This window comes from Chlorocebus sabaeus, chromosome 9 (assembly GCF_047675955.1).
Source record: "Chlorocebus sabaeus isolate Y175 chromosome 9, mChlSab1.0.hap1, whole genome shotgun sequence".
NCBI classification, from domain to species: Eukaryota; Metazoa; Chordata; class Mammalia; order Primates; family Cercopithecidae; genus Chlorocebus; species Chlorocebus sabaeus.
In genome coordinates this window covers 704,373-728,512 of record NC_132912.1, presented here as the reverse complement: position 1 = coordinate 728,512, position 24,140 = coordinate 704,373, and the positions used below count along the sequence as shown (strand labels likewise).

General features: G+C 49.0%; 1 protein-coding gene across 4 annotated transcripts in view; it reads left to right on the top strand.

Annotated features, from left to right (window-relative positions):
- Positions 1-578: 578 nt before the first annotated feature.
- The window catches only part of DIP2C (disco interacting protein 2 homolog C), a 376,181-nt gene continuing 352,619 nt past the window's right edge, over positions 579-24,140 (top strand). For 3 of the 4 annotated variants that reach the window (XM_073018675.1, XM_073018674.1, XM_073018673.1), the window contains exon 1: positions 580-833. In XM_073018675.1, coding sequence (XP_072874776.1) covers positions 749-833 — 85 coding nt within the window. In that variant the 5' untranslated portion in view covers positions 580-748. Of the gene's footprint in view, positions 834-24,140 lie in introns of all 4 variants that reach the window. The other variant, XM_073018672.1, reaches the window with a different exon arrangement.

Genomic DNA, 24,140 nt, shown 5'->3' with positions numbered 1-24,140 from the left:
CGAAACTTCCAGCCTAGCGCTCCGTCTCCGCCTCTTAATATGTTCATTAGCAAAAAACCAGCCCTCCAAGACCCGGGGGCACTGCGAGTTTCCGCGCAGACGTCAAGCTGCGGCTCCAGGACGTGATTTTCGCAGGCAGCCGGGAGGACCAGGCGCTGGGGCAGGGCCCGGAGGCTCCGCTGGACGCGCAGAGCCCAGGACGGACAAGACCGCCCCGCCCCGCCCCGCCCCGCGGGCCCCGCGCCCCCCACCCGCCCCCGAGCGCGCCCCTGGGAGCGCGCGCTTCGCCGACGCGGCCGCGCGCCCCCGCCCCCGCGCGCCCCCGCGGCCCCCCGCGCGCGCCGCGCCCCCCGCGCGCTCCCGCTCCGGCGCGTCCTCGCGGCCCCCCGCGCGCCCCGCCCCCGCGGCCCCGTGACGTGCGCGCGCAGAGACGCTCCCGCCGGGCCGGGGCCGAGAGCAGCAGGGCCGAGAGCAGCAGGGCCGGGGCCGGGGCCGCAGAGCCTGCGGGGGTGCCGAGCGCGCGCGGGGCGGGCCGGGGCGCGTGGGGCGCGGGGGCGCGCGAGGCGGCCGTGGCGGGGCCGCGCTGAGGAGGCGCCGAGGGGAGGGAGGTCCCTGCGCGCCCGCCGCCCGCCTCCCGCGCCCGCGCCGCCGCCTCCTCCTCGGTGCGGTTCCGCCGGGCGCGAGGAGCCGCCGAGACCTCCGCCTGCGAACAAAGAGGAGGCCGTGCGGGGCGCGGCGCCCGCGGAGCATGGCGGACCGCAGCCTGGAGGGCATGGCGCTGCCCCTGGAGGTGCGGGCGCGCCTGGCCGAGCTGGAGCTGGAGCTGTCGGAAGGTAACCGGGCCCCCGCCCCGGGCCGGGCCGCGCTGTCACCGGGGAGGGCCGCGCGCGGAGGGCTGGGGGCGCGGGGCCTGCGGCGGGGCGGGGGCCGGGCCGGGAGGGGGAGGTGCGACCCCAGCCCAGAGCGTGCGCGTCCCCCGGACCCCCAGACCCCGCGCCCTGGGGACGTTTGTGGGGCCGCGATCCCCCGCGCCCTGGGGAGGCTTGTGGGGCCGCGATTCTCCGCGCTCTCGGGGTGTCTGTGGGGCCTGGTATCCCCCGCGCTCTGGGGGTGTCTGTGCGGCCGCGATCCCTGGCGCCCTGGGATGTTTGTGGGGCCGCGATCCCACCGCGGATGTTTGTAGGGCCGCGATCCCCCCGCGCCCTGGGGGTGTCTGTGGGGCCTGGGCGCCGCGCGGGGACGCAGGATGCAGCGGGCCCGCCGGGATCGGCCTTCCCGTGCGCTCTGCGCTGGAGCCGTGGCGTCCTTGGTGCAGCCGCGCGGTGCGCGCCACCTCCTCGCTGGCGGGTTCGGCCTGGAACGCCCGGCCTGATTTCAATGCGAAACTTGTCGTTGGACCCCGGGTTCGATCTCTGGCGCGGCCCGGGGGATCCCATCCCCATTGTTCGCGGTCGCTGCGCAGGGAGGGCTGGGCAGAATCGTCAACCTCTCCCCGGGCTGGGCTCCGGCCTCGCCGTCCTGGTCCTGTCGTAGGAGGGTTTGTGGCGGATCGGCCACCGCGGTCTCATGGAGGGTTGTGTACGCCTCTTATTTGCTCTACATGGCGGAGATCATGTGCTCAACTGTCATAAGTTTCAGATCGGGCTTTGCCAGGTCTTTTTCCCAAAACCACTGAAGTTCCCAAATCTGAAATGTTTGATGTGTGTTTAGCCGTCTCCGGGCTCACCCTGGTCAGGCCATTCCTGTAACGTGGGGTGGGATGGGGGTGGGCCGGCGCGTCTCGCATTTCTATTTGGAGCAGTTTAGCATGGTGAACTTTTTTTGGGTAACGGTTTTGTGAGGGCCGGCAGCCAGAAAGTAAATTCATTCGTGCCAATTTTCAGCAGCAGGGAGGAGCTGGTGTTGACTTTGTGTTTCCTTTTTAACACTTTCAGGGCAGAGAAGGGAGTGAGCAGTGGCCATAGTATGCAGCCAAATGCCTTTCCAGGCTTCTAGGGACGGGAAATGGTCCTGTTTTTCAGTTTCAGATGTGGGGTTCCACGAGGTGTGTCAGTGTCTGGTAACGTGACACAGTGGCGGGGAGGACAGAGTCTCCCAGGCCTGTGGGCTTGGCTGCCGCCCTCCCGAGGAGCCGAGGATGAGGAGTGCATGGCTAGGAGGCAGGAGACGCTGTGTGCAGGGTTCGGATGTAAACTGATAAATAGAGTGTGCTGTGCAGACAGCTTGTTTGGCGGGTAAGGAGAGTATCATTTGCAAAAGGCCCATCCTGGTTATCTGATTGTGTCAGCCTTGGGTAGGTTTCCTGGCTCGTGTCACGGCCCAGGTGCACCCCTGCCTGTAGCACCCGCCGTGCGCTGTCTCAGGACAGGGACTTCTGTGCTGCCTGCATCACACTGATGTGAAATGTCAGTGCCCCAACCATGCCATCCGAGCTCAGGCACCCCTAAGCTCGGCAGGGCGAGCCCCGTCTGAGTGTTCCCCACCCACTGCCAGCCCAGAAGTTGGACCCACATTTGTTCCTAGAGTGTGGGATGTCGCTGGGAACGGGTGTCCGGTGCGTCGTGCGTCGTGGCCTTTTGAGGTGATGACACTTGTCTGTCAGTCGCTCTTGAAGGGTGAGTGATACCGTCTTGCTGCCCAGACGATGGCAAAGCCACTTTCGACGAAGGTGTGCTCAGCCGAATTCCTCGTGAACACCTTGCCTGTCTGTACAGGTTTTTTTAAAAGGGCTTAATGAGTTTCTCATCGAGCGACCAGGCAGAGAAAGAGGTGTGTGTGTTTGCATGCAGGAAGCCTAATTATGTTTTTTCCTTCTATATGAATCTTACTGAGACCTGAGCTACACATTTAAGAAGAAATTGTGAGAGGGTTGCTCCGTGGCTCCGTTCAGCCTCCCTGCGCCCTCCGGCCTGTGCTGGCCCCACTGCCTCATCTGTTCACTGGATGGTCTTTGACTTTGCTGTGAAGTGTGGGTTTGCCCAGGTTGAGTTTATGGGGGTAGCGTTGTAAGGTCATTTGGAATTCTCTGTCTCATAACCACATAAAACAGTTTTATGGGCTTAAATTAGATGAATCAACTTGTTTTCCAGTATTGCTTAATAGAAACCCAAGAATTGAAGGATCAAAAATCTGTGTTTCTTTATGTTATTGGACTTCCAAAATTCCTCAATATATCTGCTTTCAGAGTGAAAGCTGAAAACAGCTGTTAATGCTGAATTATTTCCCATCTTCAATCAAAATTCAAGTGGAGAGAATTCTTTAAGTTAGTTGTCATCATTTTATTAAAATATCAGAAAATATTATAGAAACATATGTGGAATTTCCAGTGCTCATTTCCTACAGAGGAGGATGGAAAAAGTTCCATTTTAAGCACATAACGTAGACTGAAAGAAAGAGTAGAGCATTCCCCTGAGGTTCCTGCATGAGCTGTCAGCCTGCGTGGGTCATACGTTGTCTAGGTTTCGAGACCCTGGTCTGGTTCTGCTGCGCCCGCCTGCTGGGTGCCGTTACATGCACCTGCTGGTGTTCTGCTTTGTGGAGTTGTAGGCGCACTTCTTGCTGCGGGGCCGAGGGCTCCATCCTTCTTCCACTGCCTGTCCCTGTCCCGTGCCACCTGATGCCCCTTGCAGGGGAAGGCGAGGCCAGCTCACACCACAGAGCACGTGGCCAGCAAAACACAAGGGCTCTCTGTGGGGAGAAGTGCTGGGCAGCCCTTGTGGGAGCTGACAGCCTCAAATCCGTGTGGGGATACATTCGGGGTGTGGGGTGAGAGGGGTCATCTCCTCACATACTTGGGTCTGAGTGTGAGCCAGGGAGGAGGCCACACAGGTAAGGAGGCCACACGGGTCGGGAGGCTGTGCAGGTGGGGACACTGTGCGGGTGGAGAGGCCATGAGGGTGTGGAGGCCCCTCGGGTGAGGAGGTTGTGCGGGTGGGGAGGCCACATGCGGGGAAGGCTTTGCTAGTGGAGAGGCCCCATGGGTGGAGAGGCCCTGCTGTGAGGGCACAGAGGCTGCACAGGTGAGGAGGCCCTGTGGGTGAGGAGGCCCCATGGGTGGGGAGGCCATGAGGGCGGGAGGCTAGGCTGATGGAGAGGCCCCATGAGTGGAGAGGCTGTGAGGGTGCGGAGGCCCCACAGCTGGGAGGAGGCCCTGCAGGTGAGGAGGCCATGAGGATGGGGAGGCCATGAGGGCGGGAGTCTAGGCTGATGGAGAGGCCCCATGAGTGGAGAGGCTGTGAGGGTGCGGAGGCCCCACAGGTGAGGAGGCCCTGCAGGTGAGGAGGCCATGAGGATGGGGAGGCCTCCAGGTGATCTGGAGCTCCATTCTGGGAGGGTCAAGGAATGGGAGGGCTGTGGCAGCTGGTTTCTCATACTCCTTTCCCCAGAATATTTTCTTCTGCCTTCTCTTCCCTACATTTTTGCCCTTCATAATTGGGTATTCTTTTTTGTGGCTTTAAAGGGCCTAAAACCAATTTCATTAATAACTGATACTTTTCGTGGAATTGCCAAATAGGAGTGGAAACAGAAAACTTCCCCATAAAGACAAACTCATGTCTTATTTAGTTTTTATTTTTTGAGATAGGGTCTCACTCTGTCTCCCAGGCTGGAGTGCAGTGGTGTGAGCTCAACTCACTGCAACCTCCACCTCCTGAGTTCAAGTGGTTCTCGTGCCTCAGCCTCCTGAGTAGCTGGGATTACAGGTGCCCGCCACAATACCTGGCTAATTTTTGTACCTTTGTAGAGATGAGGTTTCACCATGTTGGCCAGATTGGTCTTGAACTCTTTACCTCAGGTGATCTGCCTGCCTCGACCTCCCAAAGTGCTGGGATTACAGGCATGAGTCACTGTGCCTGGCTTCATGTCTTATTATCATTATTATTATTTTTAAAAAGATTATGTTTAGCTGTTGATTCCAATTAGGAAGAAAGTTTCTCTGTTGACTGGTCACTGATCTTTTTGGGCAGTGTATGCTTCAGAAAGCGCTCTTTCCCATTTGTTTAGGAGGCGCTGAATTATTTTTAACTATAAAACTCGTGATATAGCCTGCAAAAATCGTTGGTTTTTGGTGGAAGAGAAGTTTTGAAAAACAGGTGCCATGCTTTGCACTCTGTGGCTTTGGTCATTGTCAGTGTGTTCCATGCCCACTGACTCCATCCTCCATGCTCTGCTAATTAATGTAGCCGATTCCTTCAGTGATCAGTTCTGCTCCCCAGTGGTGCAGCCTAATGTTTTCTCAGCAGGGAAGAACCTGCTTGTGGAGGGGGGCGAAGGCTCGCACACGTGCCGGGTCTCCCTGCGTTGGTTGAGGGACCTGTGTGTGTGTTTATATATATATATATATATATATATATTTTTTTTTTTTTTTTTTTTTTGAGACAAAGTTTCACTCTTGTTGCCCAGGCTGGAGTACAGTGGCGCAATCTCGGCTAACTGCAACCTCCGCCTCCCGGGTTCAAGTGATTCTCCTGCCTCAGCCTCTCAAGTAGCTGAGACTACAGGTGCCCACCACCACGCCCAGCTAATTTTTTGTATTTTTAGTAGAGACGGGGTTTCACCATGTTGGCCAGGCTGGTCTCGAGCTCCTGACCTCAGGTGATCCCCCTGCCTCGGCCTCCCAAAGTGCTGGGATTACAGGCGTGAGCCGCCACACCCGGCTGTGTCTGTTACTATTAGCACATATGAATATGTGTCAAATGCAGAGACGTGGTCTTCACATAGCCTGCACGTTGCTGTCGCCAAAGAGGGGACCCTAAAACGACGGCCCAGTGGGGGGTTTGTAGGTTTTGGGGGTGGCTTTTTCAGGGCACTTGGCACAAGGTCACAGACGTGTGGCTTTCAAATGGAGTTCTGTCCCCTGCGTCCCCCAGCCCTGTGCATTTCTTGGAGGTTCGACCCTGCACAGTGAAGAAGACACACTTGTGTAAGAGCTGACCTGAGGGCTGCCTTTCAGAGCCTAAGAGGAGGCCCTGAGGACTCTGTACACATTGTTTTCGTTGAAAAGAAATAGTTTACTCTGAAAAACAAATGTGCAAAAGCCAAGCCTCATTGAGCCTCACGGACAGTTTGTTGTAACTGGGAGGAGGGCGGGAGGGTCAGTGGGTTCAGGAGAGTGAGGCCTTCTTGGCCAGGTAGCCTTGTTAAATCTATCTGAAAATCACAGATAACTAAGTATCAAGTCGTCACAGATCATTTTAGTATCCTGAATGAGATGGCTACGGAAAACATGAAAACATCGTTACTGGTTAGGTGCATGATGCATCCAAAACATTGTTACCTGCACAGTGGCAGCACTGATATTTGTGGGCTTTTGAACATGTGGACTGGAGTGTTAAGAGCCCTTCAGAGTTATGACAGTAGTTTGATTTGAATGTTCTTTTCTTGGCGAATAAATGCTGTACATTGAATTTACCCAGGAAACTAGGAAGGTGAACCCACACGAAGGACACAGGCCTGTGCGCTGCTCCAGGCGCCCTTAGGGCGTTGCAGGGCCTGAGCCATGCGCTTCCCGCTCAGCCTCCTGAGAGCTGTGACGGCATCTCTGTTCTGCCTCACACTGGACCTGCTAGTTTCATATTCTTGTTATGGTTCCGAGGCTACAAGCGGTTGGATTCTGTGAGTCACTCTCTGTCTTCCTCCTCCAGCTGCTTTCAAATGGGTCGTCTCTTTTTTTAGAACTGATTTTTTAAGCAGTGATTTATGGGGTGAGTTGTAGTGCTGTCCTGAACTGCAGAGGGAGCGCATTGAGGAACCTGGGTTTTGATGCTGTGCACATCAGCTGAGTCACCAGCCCACGGCCCCGTCAGTCCCATTATTAAGCTCATTTCTTGCTCTTCTCATCGTTACTCAGATGCCTTAAAAAAAAAAGCAAACTCCTGCTTGCCGTCACTGGCTGAGTTTGGCAGATGGGTGTTTACCCTGGAAAGAGGGGCATTTTGTCCTCTGGAACGTCTAAGGCGCCCTTTGGTGACGTGGTCGGTTTCTGACCACTCTATCCTGTGGGCGTCCTTCCTGCTTCCACCTTCCCTTTCCGAACGCCGCCCCTCCAGGGCTTTAATTTTCCTTCTGTGTGGGTGCCACGCAGAGGTTGTGACTATTGTGCCAGTGCCCTGTTTTTTTTTTTTTTTCTGCTGAGGGCCCAAAACTTGCTACATCTCAAAAGAAGCAATTGCATCCATTTGTTCGCGATGAGCATAAACAGTGCCCTTTAAGGGAGACTAATTGGTAAACCCAGCTACTGTGGGTAGAAAGACAGCGGTGGCCGCGGAACAAGGGCTCTGCCTCTTCGGAGCCTGCACAACCGTCCTGCTTTCTTTCTTCAGTATCCAGTAGGAGGGTTAATTTTAATAAGCCCTTGAAACCAGCAAAGCAGGGAAGTGCTAAGACAGTGAGTTGTGAGATTTAAAATTACAACCAGCAGCCTCTCATTCTTCCTTCACTGAGGAAGGAAGGAACCAGTTGCCGCTTCGTTTTGGGGCTGCAGGGTATGTTTGGCAGCGACACTGGCCCTTTGTGCTGTGTGTCTCATGAATTGAGATAGTTCTTTACTAAGTGCTTTGTGCAGTAGGTATGAAAATGGGGAAAGAGGAAGCACCGTCCGGGGCGGAGAGGCATGGAGAGACGCTGTGATACACAGTGAGTCCTTTTTTTCTGGGCTCCTGGTTTTACATCTTTTTTTTTTTTTTTTTTCTAATAGCTTGAAAAATGGTTTTTGTGTCTTAATTAAAAGATTGAAGACTGTGGGCCAGACCCAAACTAATTCCGTTGGCATCAGAGAGAAGGATTCTTTACATATTTATTTGTAGGCATAATTGATTTTTTTTTTTTTTTTTTTGCTGAATTATCTGGTTAGTCATTACATTAGAGAAGTAATATTAAAAATTAAAAAATAAAAAATGTATCTGTAAACACATCCCCCTTCCATTCCAGTCTTTGTCTCTGTGTAATTTTAGAACCTTGAGCCATGATGTACATAGAGTTTATAGTCTTTTAATATCTTGCTACTTCATTGTTATAATGTTTAATCTCTGGGTTGATGTATCACAGGTTACTTGACCGTTTCTTACAGGTGTTTGGTTTAGTTTTTTTTTCCCTTAACGCTAATGTAAATTTGAGTGTTTGGATGGTAGTTTTAGCAGGATTTAAGGCAGAGCCTCAGTTAAGGTGGTGGATCGATTTATAGTCCCTAGTTTGAGGAGGGAGCTGGCAATCTGCCCTTTCTTCTAAAATTGATATGTTAAATCACAATGGACGTTTACTTGATTTTGAGCACTTGGGACTCCCCTGGGGTTCACTGGTATTGCAAGGTCAGGGCTGGGGATCTTCTGCTGGAGAGGCCCCCAGCGTGCCCAGCGCAGGGTCCTGAGTGTGTTGCTGCAGGACAGAAGCTCTGGGCTTTGCCCTGCAGCGGCCGTTGCTCTGGGAAGAGCTGGCTGCTCCAGGAATGAGGTCTATGCTCTGAAGCTCACAGTCGGCAGACCAGCAAAGGTCAGCACAGATGACCTTATATGAATCATTCATTTAACAAGCATTCATGGAATACACACTCCGTGCAGTTGGAACTTAGAGTGGAGGGCCATCAGCTCACTGTTGTCTCAGCAGAACTTTGTCCCTGGGTCCCTGTTGAACTTAGAGTGGAGGGCCATCAGCTCACTGTTGTCTGAGCAGAGCTTCGTCATTGGGTCCCTGTTGAACTTAGAGTGGAAGGCCATCAGCTCACTGTTGTCTGAGCAGAGCTTGTTGTCTGGCTCCCTGTTGTAGCCTCCACTCCTAGGAGGTGCACAGTGAGTGTTGGGGGACCCTCCACAGGCACAGTTGCCAAACAAGGACCTCTCTCAAGAGCATCAGCCCTGGGCCCTGAGCTCTGAAGAGGAGGAAGGCATTCCTGGGGCCGACTTCCTTTCTGGATACTGAGCTCTGCACAGAGAGAAACTCTTCTGCATTCACTGCAGTGAAATTCATAAAACAAATAACACTTTAGAGACTGGGGCCTGCATTCCCCAGAATTTCCATGGCCACAGGTGGTGGCTGCACCATGCGACTGGAGTCTGCGTTCCCCAGAATTTCTGTGGCCACAGGTGGTGGCTGCACCATGCAACTGGTGTCTATGTTCCCTGGAATTTCCGTGGCCATAGATGGTAGCTGTACCATGTGACTGAGGGTCTGCATTCCTGGAATTTCTGTGGCTGCAGATAGTGGCTGTACCATGCAACTGAGGTCTGCATTCCCTGGAATTTCTGTGGCCACAGGCGGTGGCTGCACCATGCGTCAGGTCCTCTGTCTCAGGGGTTGGTGCCATTGTCTCTGTTACTCACTCACCTGACACAGAGAGGCAGTTCCTAACTTTATCACTCCCAGGAAACACACAGGCATCTGTTTTGGACCTTGTTTTATTTCCCCATCCCCTTTCTCATCAAAGGGAAATTCACATGCCTCTAAAGCTGAAAATGGTGTGGGGCCCCCTGGTGGTCTTTCCAAGGCATTATCAGCAGGTAAACTAGACCGTATGGGCCAGTGTACCTGAAATGAAAACAGAAAGGTAAGTCGTGTCACTAAGCTTTGCTGGGAGGTTCAGGGTCTTTGTCAGTGACAGAATCATCCAAAGTAAGTTGTTTGTTCACTGCAGATCGACACGGTTAGCTGTATCGGGATTAAACTTACCCAGTGTCGACAGAGTGTAGCTTAATCCTCATGGAAGGGTGTCAAGTACATTGAAGAATAGCTGCCGAGCCTGCTATTGTCGGGAGAGGGGCAGGTGCATCTCTTGCTTAGCCCAGTGCTGCAGGAGGCTGGGCTCACGTCAGGCCGTGCGTGTGAGTGGGTTGGATTTTTAGCACGCTGGGACGGTAAAGCACAAACATCTATTTTTAACTTGTGGGTGACCTTCTTCTCTGCTGCTTGAGTCTCTGTGGGCCTTTCTCTGTTTCCTTCCTGAGGAGTCTGTGCCAGGGTCCCAACCGCTCTCTGGGCTGCACCTCCATGCCTGCCCACTCAGGAGCCTCTTCTTGGTGGCTGTGGGACCAGGCTGGGCCCACACTGTCAGCATCATCTGGGGTAAGCAAGCCCGTCCCTCCACACCTCAGTTGTTGAACAGGGCTAATCAACTGACCATCAGGATTAATGGGGATCAGATGCGCTCATCTCATAGCCCTGTTTGGTAAATAGCCACTTCCACTCTGTCCTCCAATGTGCTACTCTAGACTTTTTCTTTGCCTCCATTTAGCCAGGTGATTCGAGGTGACAGTGACTATCAAGAGGGACGTACAGAGGAAATCAGTGGAAGAGAGCTCGAGGAGCAGACATGGGCGCAGGGAGCACAGTGCGGGGAGCACGGGTGCAGGGAGCATAGGCATGGGGAGCACAGATAGGTGGGGGGAGCACAGATGTGGGGAGGATGGGTGTGGGGAGCACGATTGTGGGGAGCACAGGTGTGAGGAGCATGGGCGTGGGGAGGACGGGTGCGGGGAGCACGGGTGTGAGGAGCATGGGTGTGGGGAGGACAGGCGTGGGGAGCACAGGTGCGGGGAGCACAGGTGTGGGGAGCACGGATGTGGGAGCATGGTCATGGGGAGCACGAGTGCCTGGAGCACAGGTGTGGGGAGCATTGGTGCAGGGAGCATAGGCATGGGGAGCACAGATAGGTGTGGGGAGCATGGGCGTGGGGAGAACGGATGCGGGGAGCACAGGTGTGGGGAGCATGGGTGTGGGGAGCATGGGTGTGGGAAAGACGAGTGCGGGGAGCACGGACGTGGGGAGCACGGCTGCCCAGAGCACAGGTGTGGGGAGCATGGGTGCCGGGAGCATGGGTGTGGGGAGCACGGGTGTGGGGAGCATGGGTGCCCAGAGCACAGGTGTGGGGAGCACGGGTGCCGGGAGCATGGGCGTGGGGAGCACGGGTGCCCAGAGCACAGGTGTGGGGAGCACGGGTGTGGGGAGGACGAGTGCAGGGAGCACGGGCGTGGGGAGCATGGCTGCCCAGAGCACAGGTGTGGGGAGCATGGGTGCCAGGAGCATGGGCGTGGGGAGCACGGGTGTGGGGAGCATGGGCGCCGGGAGCATGGGCGTGGGGAGCACGGGTGCCCAGAGCACAGGTGTCGGGAGCACGGGTGTGGGGAGCACAGATGCTGGGAGCATGGGCGTGGGGAGCACGGGTGTGGGGAGCATGGGTGCGGGGAGCACAGGTGCTGGGAGCACAGGGTATGGAGAGCATGTGTGTGCTTGCTCTGCTCTGACAGATGCTGCCAAGCACGTACTCTGTGCTCAGATGGGTCAGAGCCTCAGTGCCTCTTTTTTAAAAAAATTCTTTCTTCTTTTTTAAAAAAATTCTTTCTTTTTTTAAAGATAGGACTTCTGTCTTCCTGGTGGCCCCTTTTAGTCGGTACTTTTTAAGCCTGCTTTTCCAGAGGAAAGCTAGGAAGGATGGCCTATATAGGTTCCAGTCTGGGCATATCTGGAAGAATGGCCTGTTTTAGGTTTGAGTCTGGCGTATCTGGGGACATCTTTGAACGTCCACTCAGAGTCCCAGAGCCACCTGTAGAGGCTCCCCAAATGTCTGCTGGGACTTTCCCGTCTGCTCGGGGATGATGAAGAGCAGAACCTCACCCTGCCACGACCTCTGGGGTCCTCCTTCCTGGAGGGCAGTGCCTTGGTGACCAGTGTGTGTAGGAGTCTGGGCTGGCACCTTCGGGCTATGCTGTGCAGCGGGGGCTCATGCCATGGGGCATTCTTGTGTTCTGCACCGGGACTGGTGACGTTGGGTATCCTCGTGCACTGTGGACCACATGAGGTGCACATGAGCCAGACAGCTCCCGGAATTCGGAGCCTGGCTGCGTCTCAGGCCACCCACCTGTCTGTGGCACTTCTGGGGGATTGTGGGGACTCTATGAGTCTGTGTCCCCGCCCTCACTGACTGGACACCTGTGCCAGGCTGGAGCTTTATGTTTCACCATCCCCTGTTCCAAGTTGTGTGAATGTTTATTTTCATTACCTACTCTCATAAGCTTTCCTTTTTTTAAAAAAAATCAGAGACAGACTTTGAAGTCACCTGGCCCCACCCTTTGTGGACTTAATGGTATTGCAGAAATTATGGCTTCAATTATGTATAATAACTGGGACTACTTTAAAAGAAATATAAAGGAACAAGGTGGAGTGGCCATTTCAAGCGGTACATCATGCTGGATTCTTAAGTGAACATTATCAGGCTTTCAACACATTTTCTCTTTTTATTTACTTTGGAGAATATAATGGATGCTCAGAAGCTGTTGGAATTTAGTAAGAGGAAGTCATCCTTAAGGAGCTATTTAAGCAAGGGGGCAGTTGGAGTAAATGTAAGTTATGAACACACACCTATTCCAAACCAGAGAAATAAAAGCATCAACTGTACTGGGGTTGAAACTTGGGTGCTAGTGTGTCTTTCCTGCCCACAGTGACTGTGGCAGTGCTGTGGGCAGGAAATTCTGGAAAGAAGACTTGGTGCCAGTGGTAGTTTTTGTGATGATTCATTTGCTTTCAGCTCAAGCGACTATAGTCTTATTTGCAAAGGCTAGGTCTCCACCAATGGACCACAACATTGACATAGGACAAATGAGAAATAGCCCTTGGGTTTTTAACAATTATTATTTTTAATGGACACATTATAGTACATATCCATGGGATACAGTGTGATATTTCAATACATGTTTATCATGTGTAATTAGCAACTCAGGGTAATTAGCATGTCCATCATCTCAAACACTTGTCATTTCTTAATGCTGGGAATATTTAAAATCCTCTCTTCTAGCTGCTTAAAAATATACAATAAATTGTAAACCATAGTCACCCTACAAGGCTATAGCACACTAACCCTTATTTTTACTATCTAGATGTAATTTTGTATTCATTAGCCAACCTCTCCCTTTCTCCCTTCCCACTGCCCTTTCCTATCTCTAGAATCCACTGTTCTACCTTCAGACGGTAGAATATCATTTTCCACATAGAGATCTTTAACCCTCTTGATTAGATTTCTTCTGAGGTATTTTTATTTTTATTTTATGTTTTTGTAGCTAAATGGGATTGCTTTCTTGATTTCTTTTTCCACTGGCTCGTTGTTGGTCTATAGAAATGCTACTGATTTTTATATGTTGATTTTGTATTCTGTAACCTTATTGAATTTGTTTATCTGTTCAAAGATATTTTTGCTGGAGTCTTTTTTTTTTAATTTATAAGAGCATATTGTCTGAAAACGGACAATTAGAGTGCCTCCTTTCCACTTTGGGTGCTCTTGATTTCTTTCTCTTGCCTGACTGCTCTTGACTAGGACATTCAGTGCTGTGTTGAATAGGAGTGGCACAAGTGGGCGTCCTTGTCTTGTTACAGATCTCAGAGAAAAAGCGTTTAGTGTTTCCCCATTCACCATTATGTTAGCTGTGGATTTGTCACATATGGCCTTTATTGTGTTGAGGTGTTGAGGTATGTTTCTTTCAGTGCCTAATTTGTTGAGACTTTTTATCATGAAGCAGCATTGAATTGTATCAAATGCTTTTTCTGTATCTATCGAAATGATATTATGGTTTTTGTCCTTAATTCTGTTGATGTGATGTAACGTGTTTATTGATTTGTGTTTGTTGAGCCATCCTTGCATCCTGGGATAAATCCCACTTGATCATGGTGTATAATCTTTTTGATTTGCTGTTGGATTCAGTTTGTTAGTATTTTGTTGAGGATTTTTGCATCTGTGTTCATCAGGGATATTGACCTATAGTTTTCTCTTTTTATTGTATCCTTGTCTTATTTTGGTATCAGGGTAATGCTGGCCTTGAAGAATGAACTTGGCAGAATTCCCTCGTCTTCAATATTTTTGGAATAGTTTGACAAGAATTGAAACAAAAATTTGTAGAATTCAGCTGTGAAGCCACCTACTCCTGGGGTTTTCTTTGTTGGGAGACTTTTTATTATTACTTAGTTATACATGTTACTCATTATTGGTCTGTTTAGGATTTCCGTTTCTTCTTGGTTCCATCTTGGTAGGTTGTACATGTCCAGGAATTTTTCCATTTCCTCTAGGTTTTCCAATCTTTTGACATACAATTGTTCAAAATAGTCTCTAACGATCCCTTGTATTTCTGTGGTATCAACTGTAATTCTTTTCTTTTTCTAATTTTATTTATTTCGGATTTCTTTCTTTTTTTTTTTTTTGAGACGGTGTCTCGCTCTGTCACCCAGGCTGGAGTGCAGTGGCCGGATCTCAGCTCACTGCAAGTTCCGCCTCCCAGGTTCACGCCATTCTCCTGCCTCAGCCTCCCGAGTAGCTGGGACTACAGGCGCCCGCCACCTCGCCCGGCTAATTTTTGTATTTTTTAGTAGAGACGAGGTTTCACCGTGTTAGCCAGGATGGTCTCGATCTCCTGACCTCGTGATCCGCCCGCCTTGGCCTCCCAAAGTGCTGGGATTACAGGCTTGAGTCACTGCGCCCGGCTTCTTTTTTTTTCCTTATTGTAGCTAATGGTTTATTTTATTTATCTTTTCAAAAAACCCAACATTTTTTTCTTCATCTTTTATATTTGTTAGTTTCAATTTTATTTAGTTCCTCTTTGATCTTTGTTATTTCTTTTCTTCTACCGCTTTTGGATTTGATTTGTTCTTGCTCTTCTAGCTCATTGCAGTTCATTGTTAGGTTGTTTATTTTAAATCTATTTTTTAAACATAGGAGTTTATTGCTATAAACTTTTCTCTTAATACTGCTTTTGCTGTATACCATAGGCTTTGATATGTTGTGTTTCTGTTTTCATTTGTTTCAAGAAATTTTTATATTTCCTTCTTAATTTCTTCATTGACCCATTGGCTATTCAAGGGCATATTGTTTAATTTCTGTGTATTTATACAGTTTGAAAGTTCTCCTTGTTGTTGTTTTTTTTATTTATTAAACTTTATATTCTAGGGTACGTGTGCACAATGTGCAGGTTTTTTACATATGTATACATGTGCCAAGTTGGTGTGCTGCACCTATTAACTCATCATTTACATTAGGTATATCTCCTAATGCTATCCCTCCCCCCACCCTCACCCCACAACAGGCCCCGGTGTGTGATGTTCCCCTTCCTGTGTCCAAGTGATCTCATTGTTCAATTCCTACCTATGAGTGAGAACATGCGGTGTTTGGTTTTCTGTCGTTGCGATAGTTTGCTGAGAATGATGGTTTCCAGCTGCATCCATGTCCCTACAAAGGACATAAACTCATCCTTTTTTATGGCTGCATAGTATGCCATGGTTGTTATCTGTCACATTTTCTTAATCCCGTCTGTCATTGATGGACATTTGGGTTGGTTCCAAGTCTTTGCTATTGTGAGTAGTGCCGCAATAAACATACGTGTGCATGTCTTTATAGCAGCATGATTTATAATCCTTTGGGTATATACCCAGTAATGGGATGGCTGGGTCAAATGGTATTTCTAGTTCTGGATCCCTGAGGAATTGCCACACTGTCTTCCACAATGGTTGAACTTGTTTACGTCCCACCAACAATGTAAAAGTGTTCCTATTTCTCCACATCCTCTCCAGCACCTGTTGTTTCCTGACTTTTTAATGATCGCCATTCTAACTGGTGTGAGAAGGTATCTTATTGTGGTTTTGATTTGCATTTCTCTGACAGCGAGTGATGATGAGCTGTGTCAGTTGGCTGCATAAATGTCTTCTTTTGAGAAGTGTCTCTTCCTTGTTGTTGATTTATAGCTTTATTCTGTTACAGTCTGAGAATATCCTAGATGTTATTTCAATTTAAAAAAAATGTATTGAGACTTCTTTTGTAGCCTAGCATGTGGTTGATTCTAGAGAATGTTCCATGTGCTGAGGAGAAGAATGTGCATTTTGTATCTGTTGGATGAAATGTTCTGTAAATGTCTGTTAGGTCCATTTGGTCTACACTGTACTTTAAATTTGATATTTTGTTGTTATTTTCTGTCTAGATGATCTCCAGTGCTGACAGTGGGATTTTGAAGCCCCTACTATTGTTGTGTTGGTGTCTCTCTGTCTCTGTCTCTCTCTCTCTATATAAATATATATATATGTAAATATATATATATATATATTTATTTGAGACGGAGTTTTGCTCTTGTTGCCTAGGCTGGAGTGCAGAGGTGCAATCTCGACTCATTGCAACCTCCACCTCCCGAGTTCAAGTGATTCTCCTGCCTCAGCCTCCCAAGTAGCTGGGATTACAGGCATGTGCCACCATGCTGGGCTAATTTTTTGTATTTACTAGAGACAGGGTTTCACCATGTTGGCCAGGCTGGTCTTGAACTCCTGACTTCAGGTGATCCACCTGCCTCCACCCCACAAAGTGTTGGGATTACAGGCGTGAGGCACTGCGCCCGACCTCTCTCTCTATTTAGATCTACTAATATTTGCTTTATATATCTGGGTGTTTTGTTGTTGGGTGCACATATACTCGTAATTGTTATATCCTCTTGTTGTGTTGATCTCTTTATTATATAATTGCCTTTTTGTCTCCTTTTTACAGTTTTTGACTTAAACTGTGATTGGTCTGAAATAAATATAGCTACTCTTGCTCACTTTTGATTTCCATTAATGTGGAACATGTTTTTCCATCCCTTCACATTTAGTCTATGTGTGTCTTTACGGCTGAAGTGAGTTTTTTGTAGGCAGCATATAAGTTGGTTTTTCTTGTTTTAAATCCACTCAGCCTGTCTATATCTTTTAATTGGGGTGCTTGGGGTTATTTTGCTATTGATATCACAGTCCAGACATTAAGATTTTCTCACTTAGTTACTTGTACACAAGTTACTATGAAAAGGAAGTAGAGTTTTTCTTTTGTCCTTCTGAACATAATGATGTATTATTATTTTGATTTCATACAAGTGAGGGACTCACCATGCCTGTTGGGATTTTAGAATTTCTTTCCTGTTATTAGGAACAGCAATGATCTGTAATGGGTTCCTGGAATCATCCAGTGATGGTCTGAATATCTTAAAAGTTTCCTTTCATGTCTCATTTTCTGTTTCTCCCCTAGTAGCCATACACCCAGGGCAGGAGATGGCCTTAAATTTCCTTGGTTTCTTGATGAATTCTTAGGTTTAGTGTTTGACACAGTTAGGATTCTGGATAAAATCAGCCCTTCTGGGAAGTGTGTAAGTCAAACAAGGACTTTCTGGTGGCGTTATACAGGTTTCCCATGCCCCATGAGTACAGGAATAGCTCCCTGGGGAAGGAGAATGGGCACATGATGGCAGGGAGCCATTCTTGGATGGTCCCATCGTTCTGCAGGAATTGTCATGCAGGGAGAAGAAGCACGTGGCGACTGAGCTGGTAGGGAGTCTGCTGATGGTTTTGATCGTTATGATTTGCTCCTGAAAGGTGATGTGGGATGAAGTGCAATATTTAGAATGCTGACATTCCTTGAAACAAAGATATAGAAAAAAATCTTATAATTGCAGGGTGCCTTGTAGTTTTCAGCTGCTCTCATGGGGATCCTTTTCCATCCTTCTGAAATGCTTTCCCAGGAGAGAGCATTGTTCTTTGTATACAGATGAGGAGCCTGGGTTTCAAATGGTTAGGAATTCATCGCAGGCATTGTAATCTTTGGTTTCCTGGAACATTTTCTATTCAAGTATAGACCACATGGCCTCTAAAGGCTGGCTCACTCTTAACACCGCGATTGGGGATCCAGCCTCACCTCTGGGGTGGGTGGCAGGAACTCCACAGCCATCCTGGGTGCTCTGGGGTGGGGTGGCTGAGCTGTGGCAGCCCCTCCCAGCTGAGCAGCAAGGCCGGGGAAAGCTCATTCTGTTCCCCTTGGTTCTAACCAGGTAGAGGCTTACACTACACATTTCCTTAGCTGGGAACCTTTAGAACTTTACATTAAAAATCTAATCTGTGGTCCAGGGGGTAGATACATGTAATTCCTACATTTTTTGTATGTTTAAAAATTTTTTTTATATGTGTCATGGATGACAAAAGAAATGCAACCCCTTTGAGTTAGCTTTTCTGTATAGCATCTTCTAGAATCAGGAGGCTGGACAGGGTTTAGTTTCATCAGAAATCTGAATCTTTCTGGTCAAGAGACGGCACTATTAAGTTCTTGGTTGTGTGGTTTCTGGGAAAGAAATATTCTAAATGAGTTCCAGGAATCACTTGTGTGGCGTTTCTATAGGAAAAGTGACCACTCTTGAAGCTTCGCTGTCACTAACAAGAATGATTGTGACGGTTTCTAAGCGGTCTCCAGCCAATCTTTAGTTCTTTTATGCAGAGTGCTTTTATTCCAAGTGAAGTGCCCTTCTGTTTAATGGTGACCTCCAGTTATTACAGGGATTGCATCTGCATTTGATGGATGTGAACCTGCTCATCTCTGGCTCCCCAGCTTCACCTCTGGGGTGGGTGGCAGGAGCTCCACAGCCATCCTGAGTGCTCTGGGATGGGGAGTCCCTGGTGGGAGTGGACGGTGCATGGTCGGAAGGTTCCTGTCCGATGTTCCACACTGGCTTGTGCGCCTCTCTGCCCTGTTTCCTCCATCCGTGCATCTGTGGCGTTTCTTCCATTGGTGCGTCTGTGGCCTGTTTTCTCCGTGCGTGCCTCTGTGGCGCGTTTCCTCCGTCCATGCCTCAGGGGCGTTTCTTCCTTCCGTGCCTCAGGGGCGTTTCTTCCGTCCATGCGTCAGCCGCGTTTCTTTCATCCGTGCGTCTGTGGCGTCTTCCCCATGCGTGCGTCTGTGGCGCTTTTCCTCCCTCCCTGCGTCTGTGGCGCTTTTCTTCCCTCCGTGAGTCTGTGGCCTGTTTCCTCCGTCCACGCTGAAGGCCGTCGCTTCTCTCTAGTCACCACTTACTGATCACTCCCTGTGTGCTGAGCCTGTGTCAGGCGTGTGGCGTGTGTCACCTGTGCGGCAGGGGTTTTCGTGACACACAGGGACACACGCTTGGGGAGCTGCAGTGATGGGGTCACAGCCACGCAGCTCAGCCCTGGGTCTGAGGGGCTTGATGCCCACCCAGCTCTTCCCGAAGCGGCCTCGGGGCAGATCCCAGCTCTGCTTTCTCTCCTCCAGGCACCTCATGAGGTAAATTAAGCAAATCTAAGGTAGGAAGCACTTGTGAAATGAGACCTGGTTTCAGGTGTGTGTGGTCTTTTCTCTTTACATGTTTACTTCATATACCCCAAATGATACACTTTTCCACCTGGTATAACAATTAATTACCAGCCATTATTGGTACAAAATTCCGTGAAGGATATTTGAGGAGGGCGTAGTCTCAAAAACATGCTTTATTTTCACAGCTGTGATTTGCATGATAAACCTGTCAGGAGTGTAACTTTCTTTTGTTATCTTATTTTTATTTTTAGACCCTTGAGAGGAAGTTATTTAGTGATTACTTATAATTGTGAAAGTAATCTAATGATTAGAGAATCTCATTAGAACAAGTATTATATTTTCTGTTCCTTGTGTAAATGAAATCATCTTAATCCAGGCTAGTGTTGGTAGGAATGGTCACGTTTAAAATGGGTAAGATGTTTATGTGATGTGTGGCCCTCCCCTATATTGTCTCTGGAACATTCCAGAACATCCATCTCAATTCTCACTTGTTGACACCCTACCCTGTTTTGTGATTATTCTTGTTTGCATCAGAATTTTGAATCCACGTACCTGAGATGATACTTACATATGCATGTACACATGCATGTGTGTGCATGTGTGTATGCGTGTGTATGTGCATGTACGTGTGTCCATGTACACGTGTATATGCATGTATGTGTGCACGTGTGTACGTGTGTATATGTATATATGTCTGTGTGTACGTGTATGTGTGTATATGTGTATGCATGTATGTGCGTATGTGTACACACATGTATGTATGCACACACGTGTACATGTGCATACATGTGTGCACATGCACACGCTTTTGCGTGTATGTGTATGCACATATGTACACGTGTGTGTACATGTGTGGGTATGTGTATGCATGTGTGTGCACACAGATATACCTTTTCCTTTCATACAGGCTGTTTTGAGTATTGTTAGGCAGTGACAACTTTCCGTTTCCTCAGTCAGAAAATGGGTAGCTCATCATTAATAAAGATGAGCGTTCAATATCAAGAATCCCTAAAGACAATTGAAATTGTCATATTAAATAAATAAATTCCAAAACAAAGGTAGTGTTCTGTACTATGTGTTCACATTGAACTTTCTTATAAAAATTGGTGTGAATGTTTCCCACTTATTGGAATCACATGACTAGTTTAAGCCGAAACGTGGAATATTAATTAATTCTGTCTTCAGATCACTTTTGCATATTTATGATTGATCTGTTCTGCTGTTCTGGAAGCTCTGAAAACCACTCTGTCTTACTCTAGCTGGTGCCACGGTTGTGAGAATTCAGGAAAACAAGGTGTTTGCCAGTTTAAGTATTTTAGATCTCAAACTGCCTCTTTTCTGCACCATAAACCAGTCTTAAAGAAAGACATAGTGTGACTTGTAGTGGATTATATCAATTTTATTTTCTGTGGCTGAATCATCACTCTACATTGTGAATTAATGTTATTTTTCAGATCGTCTTCATAACACAGGGAGGTTCTCCAGTGTTGAGTGCAGGTTCAGTGAAGGCACTAACACTGTTACTACGGACTTAAACAGACTTGTTTTCTGAGGTGATAACCCTGGAGTCAGGCATTCAGTGTCTGCCCATCGCTTGGTTCCAAGTTCTTGGTCCCCTCCCGCTCTCCTCCCCCTGCACCCTTACTTCTGTCTTACCTTCTTTTTGACTCACAGGCCCTCGGCAGATGGTGTGTTGGGGGCAGGTGTCTGCTGTGAATCTTCGATAACCTTGGGAGAGAACTTTTTCTTTGGAGCAAGACCCCTCTCAATAAACTTTCAGTAGCCTGAGTATCGTCTGTTGTGTGAACTATTTGTGGAAAATGTTCAGCATTTTTCCTTGGATTTTGACTGATCTTTCTCCACCTGCCAGTTTCTTTTCAGTTTGCCATGTCTGTACCCTCACCAACCCTGTTCCAGACCTGGTTACATGTAAAGTAATTGAAGCAGAGCTCTGCAGATGAGAGAGCACACGTGTGTTGCCCCCCGAGTTCCCTTCCTGGCCTCTGAGTGTGGGTTGTGTTTTGTTCTGAGGGACGACTCTGAGGCTCCTGGTCCCTGTTTTGGAGCACCCCACACCAAAGTGGGTATAAAATGAAAAATGGGCTTATGCTGTATTATTATAATTCATAGAGCAGATAATAAAAATGCTTGAATCTGAACAGCAGCTGAAAATGAGGACATGGTACCAGTTTGGATGTTGGATGACCTTCTTGAAAAAACTCATCATACTTTAGAAACCGTGCGTGTACTGTTTTCTATTTCATACTTAGAATCTGTACAGTGTGTGCTGTATGAATGTGTTGTATGAGTGTGTTGTGTTGTATGTGAGTTGCATGGGTTGTATGTGCATATTGTATTGAGTTTCATTTATTTTATGTTTCAGTGTTGTGTGTTGTATGAGTGTGTTGTACGTGTATTTGTGAGTTGCATGCTTTGTATGTTGTATGAGTGTTGTGTGTTGTATGTGTATGTTGTATATGAGTTGCATGTATTGTGTGTATGTTGTATGTGTTGTGTGTTGTATGAGTGTGTTGTACGTGTATTTGTGAGTTGTATGTTTTGTATGTTGTATGAGTGTTGTGTGTTGTATGTGTGTATGTATATGTTGTATATGAGTTGCATGTATTGTATGTATGTTGTATGAGTGTTGTGTGTGTTGTACGTGTGTTTGTGAGTTGCATGTGTTGTGTGTTGTATGAGTGTTGTGTGTTGTGAGTGCATTGTACATGTATTTGTGTTGAGTTGCATGTGTTGTGTGTATGTTGTATGTGTTATATGTTGTATGAGTGTGTTGTACGTGCATATTTTGTGCGTGAGTTGCATGTGTTGTGTGTATTTTGTATGTGTTATATGTTGTATGAGTGTGTTGTACGTGCATATTTTGTGCGTGAGTTGCATGTGTTGTATGAGTGTGTTGTATGTGTATGTTGTGAGTTGCATGTAATGTGTGTATGTTGTATGAGTGTTGTGTTGTACGAGTGTGTTGTACGTGAATGTTGAGTTGCGTGTGTTGTGTGTTGTACATGCATGTTGTGTTGAACGTGAGTTGAGTTGCATGTGTTGTACGTGAGCTGTATGTGTTGTATGTGTATGTTGTGAGTTGCATGTATCATGTGTATGTTGTATGAGTGTTGTATGTGCATGTTGTGTTGTGTTGTGAGTTGTATGTGTTGTGTGTTGTATGAGTGTTGTGTGTTGTATGAGTGTGTTGCATGTGCATGTTGTATGTGAGTTGTGTGTTGTGTGCTGTATGAGTGCATTGTACGTGTGTTGTGTTGTATGTAAGTTACATGTGCTGTATGTGTGAGTGTGTTGTACGTACATGTTGTGTTGTGAGCTGCATGTATTGGGTGTGTGTTGTATAGGTTGCGTGTGTGTGCGCATTGTGTGTTGTCAGTGTTGTATAAGTGCGTGTTGTGTTGTATGTGAGTTGCATGTTGTCAGTGTGTGCCGTGTGAGAGGCAAGGCATCCACATGACTGCTCCTCAGCCAGTCCTGCCTTGCAGCCCCTCTGAGCACATATCCTCCGGAGCAGCCTAGAAGCAGCAGCATGTTTGCCTCTGCCCTTCCCCAGGAGGCCTCAGCCGGATTCTGTGCTCAGCCCGCCGCTGGGCTGTCTGCCTCTCTAGTCTCTCTTGTCTCTTGTCTCTCTCGTCGTCCTCCTGCGCCTCCTTCTCGGGACCTGCATCCTTCCTCTGTGCTCCCTGGCAAGCCACACCTGGGATGTGGGAGTTCAGGCTCTCCCCGAAGCCGTTTGCTCCTCCCTGAAGAGCACCCCCCCTTGACTGGCCGTGAGCAGCTTGAGTGGATTTCAGGGAAGGGAGGCGGGTGTTCCTGTAGAGATGCCAGGGACTTACCTGGGGAGAAGGGGGCCTGCATTGGGCAGGCCGCCCTCCTGAGGAAGGGGATGGGGCAGTAGGAGCCTCTCGTGGACAAGGGGCCCACCTCCTGCCCTCCTTCCCTCTATCCCAGTCTGTTGTGAGGGAGGGCGGGGTCCTAGGTGACTTCTATGCAGATCTTCAATTATCCAGGCTGTGAAACAAATACTTCTGTTTTTAAGATCAGAGGAAATCTCCTTTTGTTTTTCTGCCTTTTATTTTATTTTACTTTTTTTGAGAAGGAGTTGCCCAGGCTGGAGTGCGGTGGTGCAATCTTGGCTCACTGCAACCTCCACCTCCTGGGTTCAAGCAATTCTCCTGCCTCAGCCTCCTAAGTAGCTGGGATTACAGGTGCCCACCACCACATCTCTACTAAAAATGCAGTTTCACCATGTTGGCCAGGCTGGTCTCGAACTCCTGACCTCAAGTGATCCACCCGCCTCGGCCATCCAAGGGGTTGGGATTACAGGCATGAGCCACGGCGCCCGGTCTGTCTGCTTCTTAGTTAGAACCTGTATATTTTATGTTTTAAATTTCACTTTTCCAGGTCAGAGCAGTAGTGTTTCTTTTTTGTGGTGTTGCTCTGAACGTCCTTTACGATTAGGAGACTGGGTGGGTGCCCTCTCCCTGGCGCCCTGCTCTTTTAGATGAGGTGGGGGTCAGCTTGGCTGCTTCTCATTTTGGGGGGTGCACTGCTTCTTGGGGCAGCTTGCCGGCAGTCGCTGCCTGTGGTGTTTCCAGGGGAGCTACATCTGTCCTTGTAGGCCTGGGGAAGTAGGCCGGCCCTGACTACACGCCTCAACACACGTGCCTTCCACCGGCCCCCAGGCCCAGGTCCAGACCCCAGCTGCGTCCTGTGTAGCCTGCTCAGCTGCTGCCACCACGGCTATTGAACTTTTAATACGTGTGCGCAGACAGGCCACGGGCCCACCTCATCAGCTTTGCTTACCCCCCAGTTCCATGTTACCTGTGCAGAAACCGGCTGCTCCCTGCAGTCCTGCAGGCGTGGTTTCCCCGGCCCCAACTCAGGCCGCAGGATCTCAGTCTCGGTGATTCTGCTGCAGCGGCCCGGGCTCTGGGAGCCAGCGGCTTCCCCACGCGGCTGTTGCTCACGTGTTCACATCGGTGCAGGAGGGCGGCCAGGGAGGGAGGCGCGGTGCTCTGGAGTCTTCTCACCTGCTCCTCACCCGCTCTGA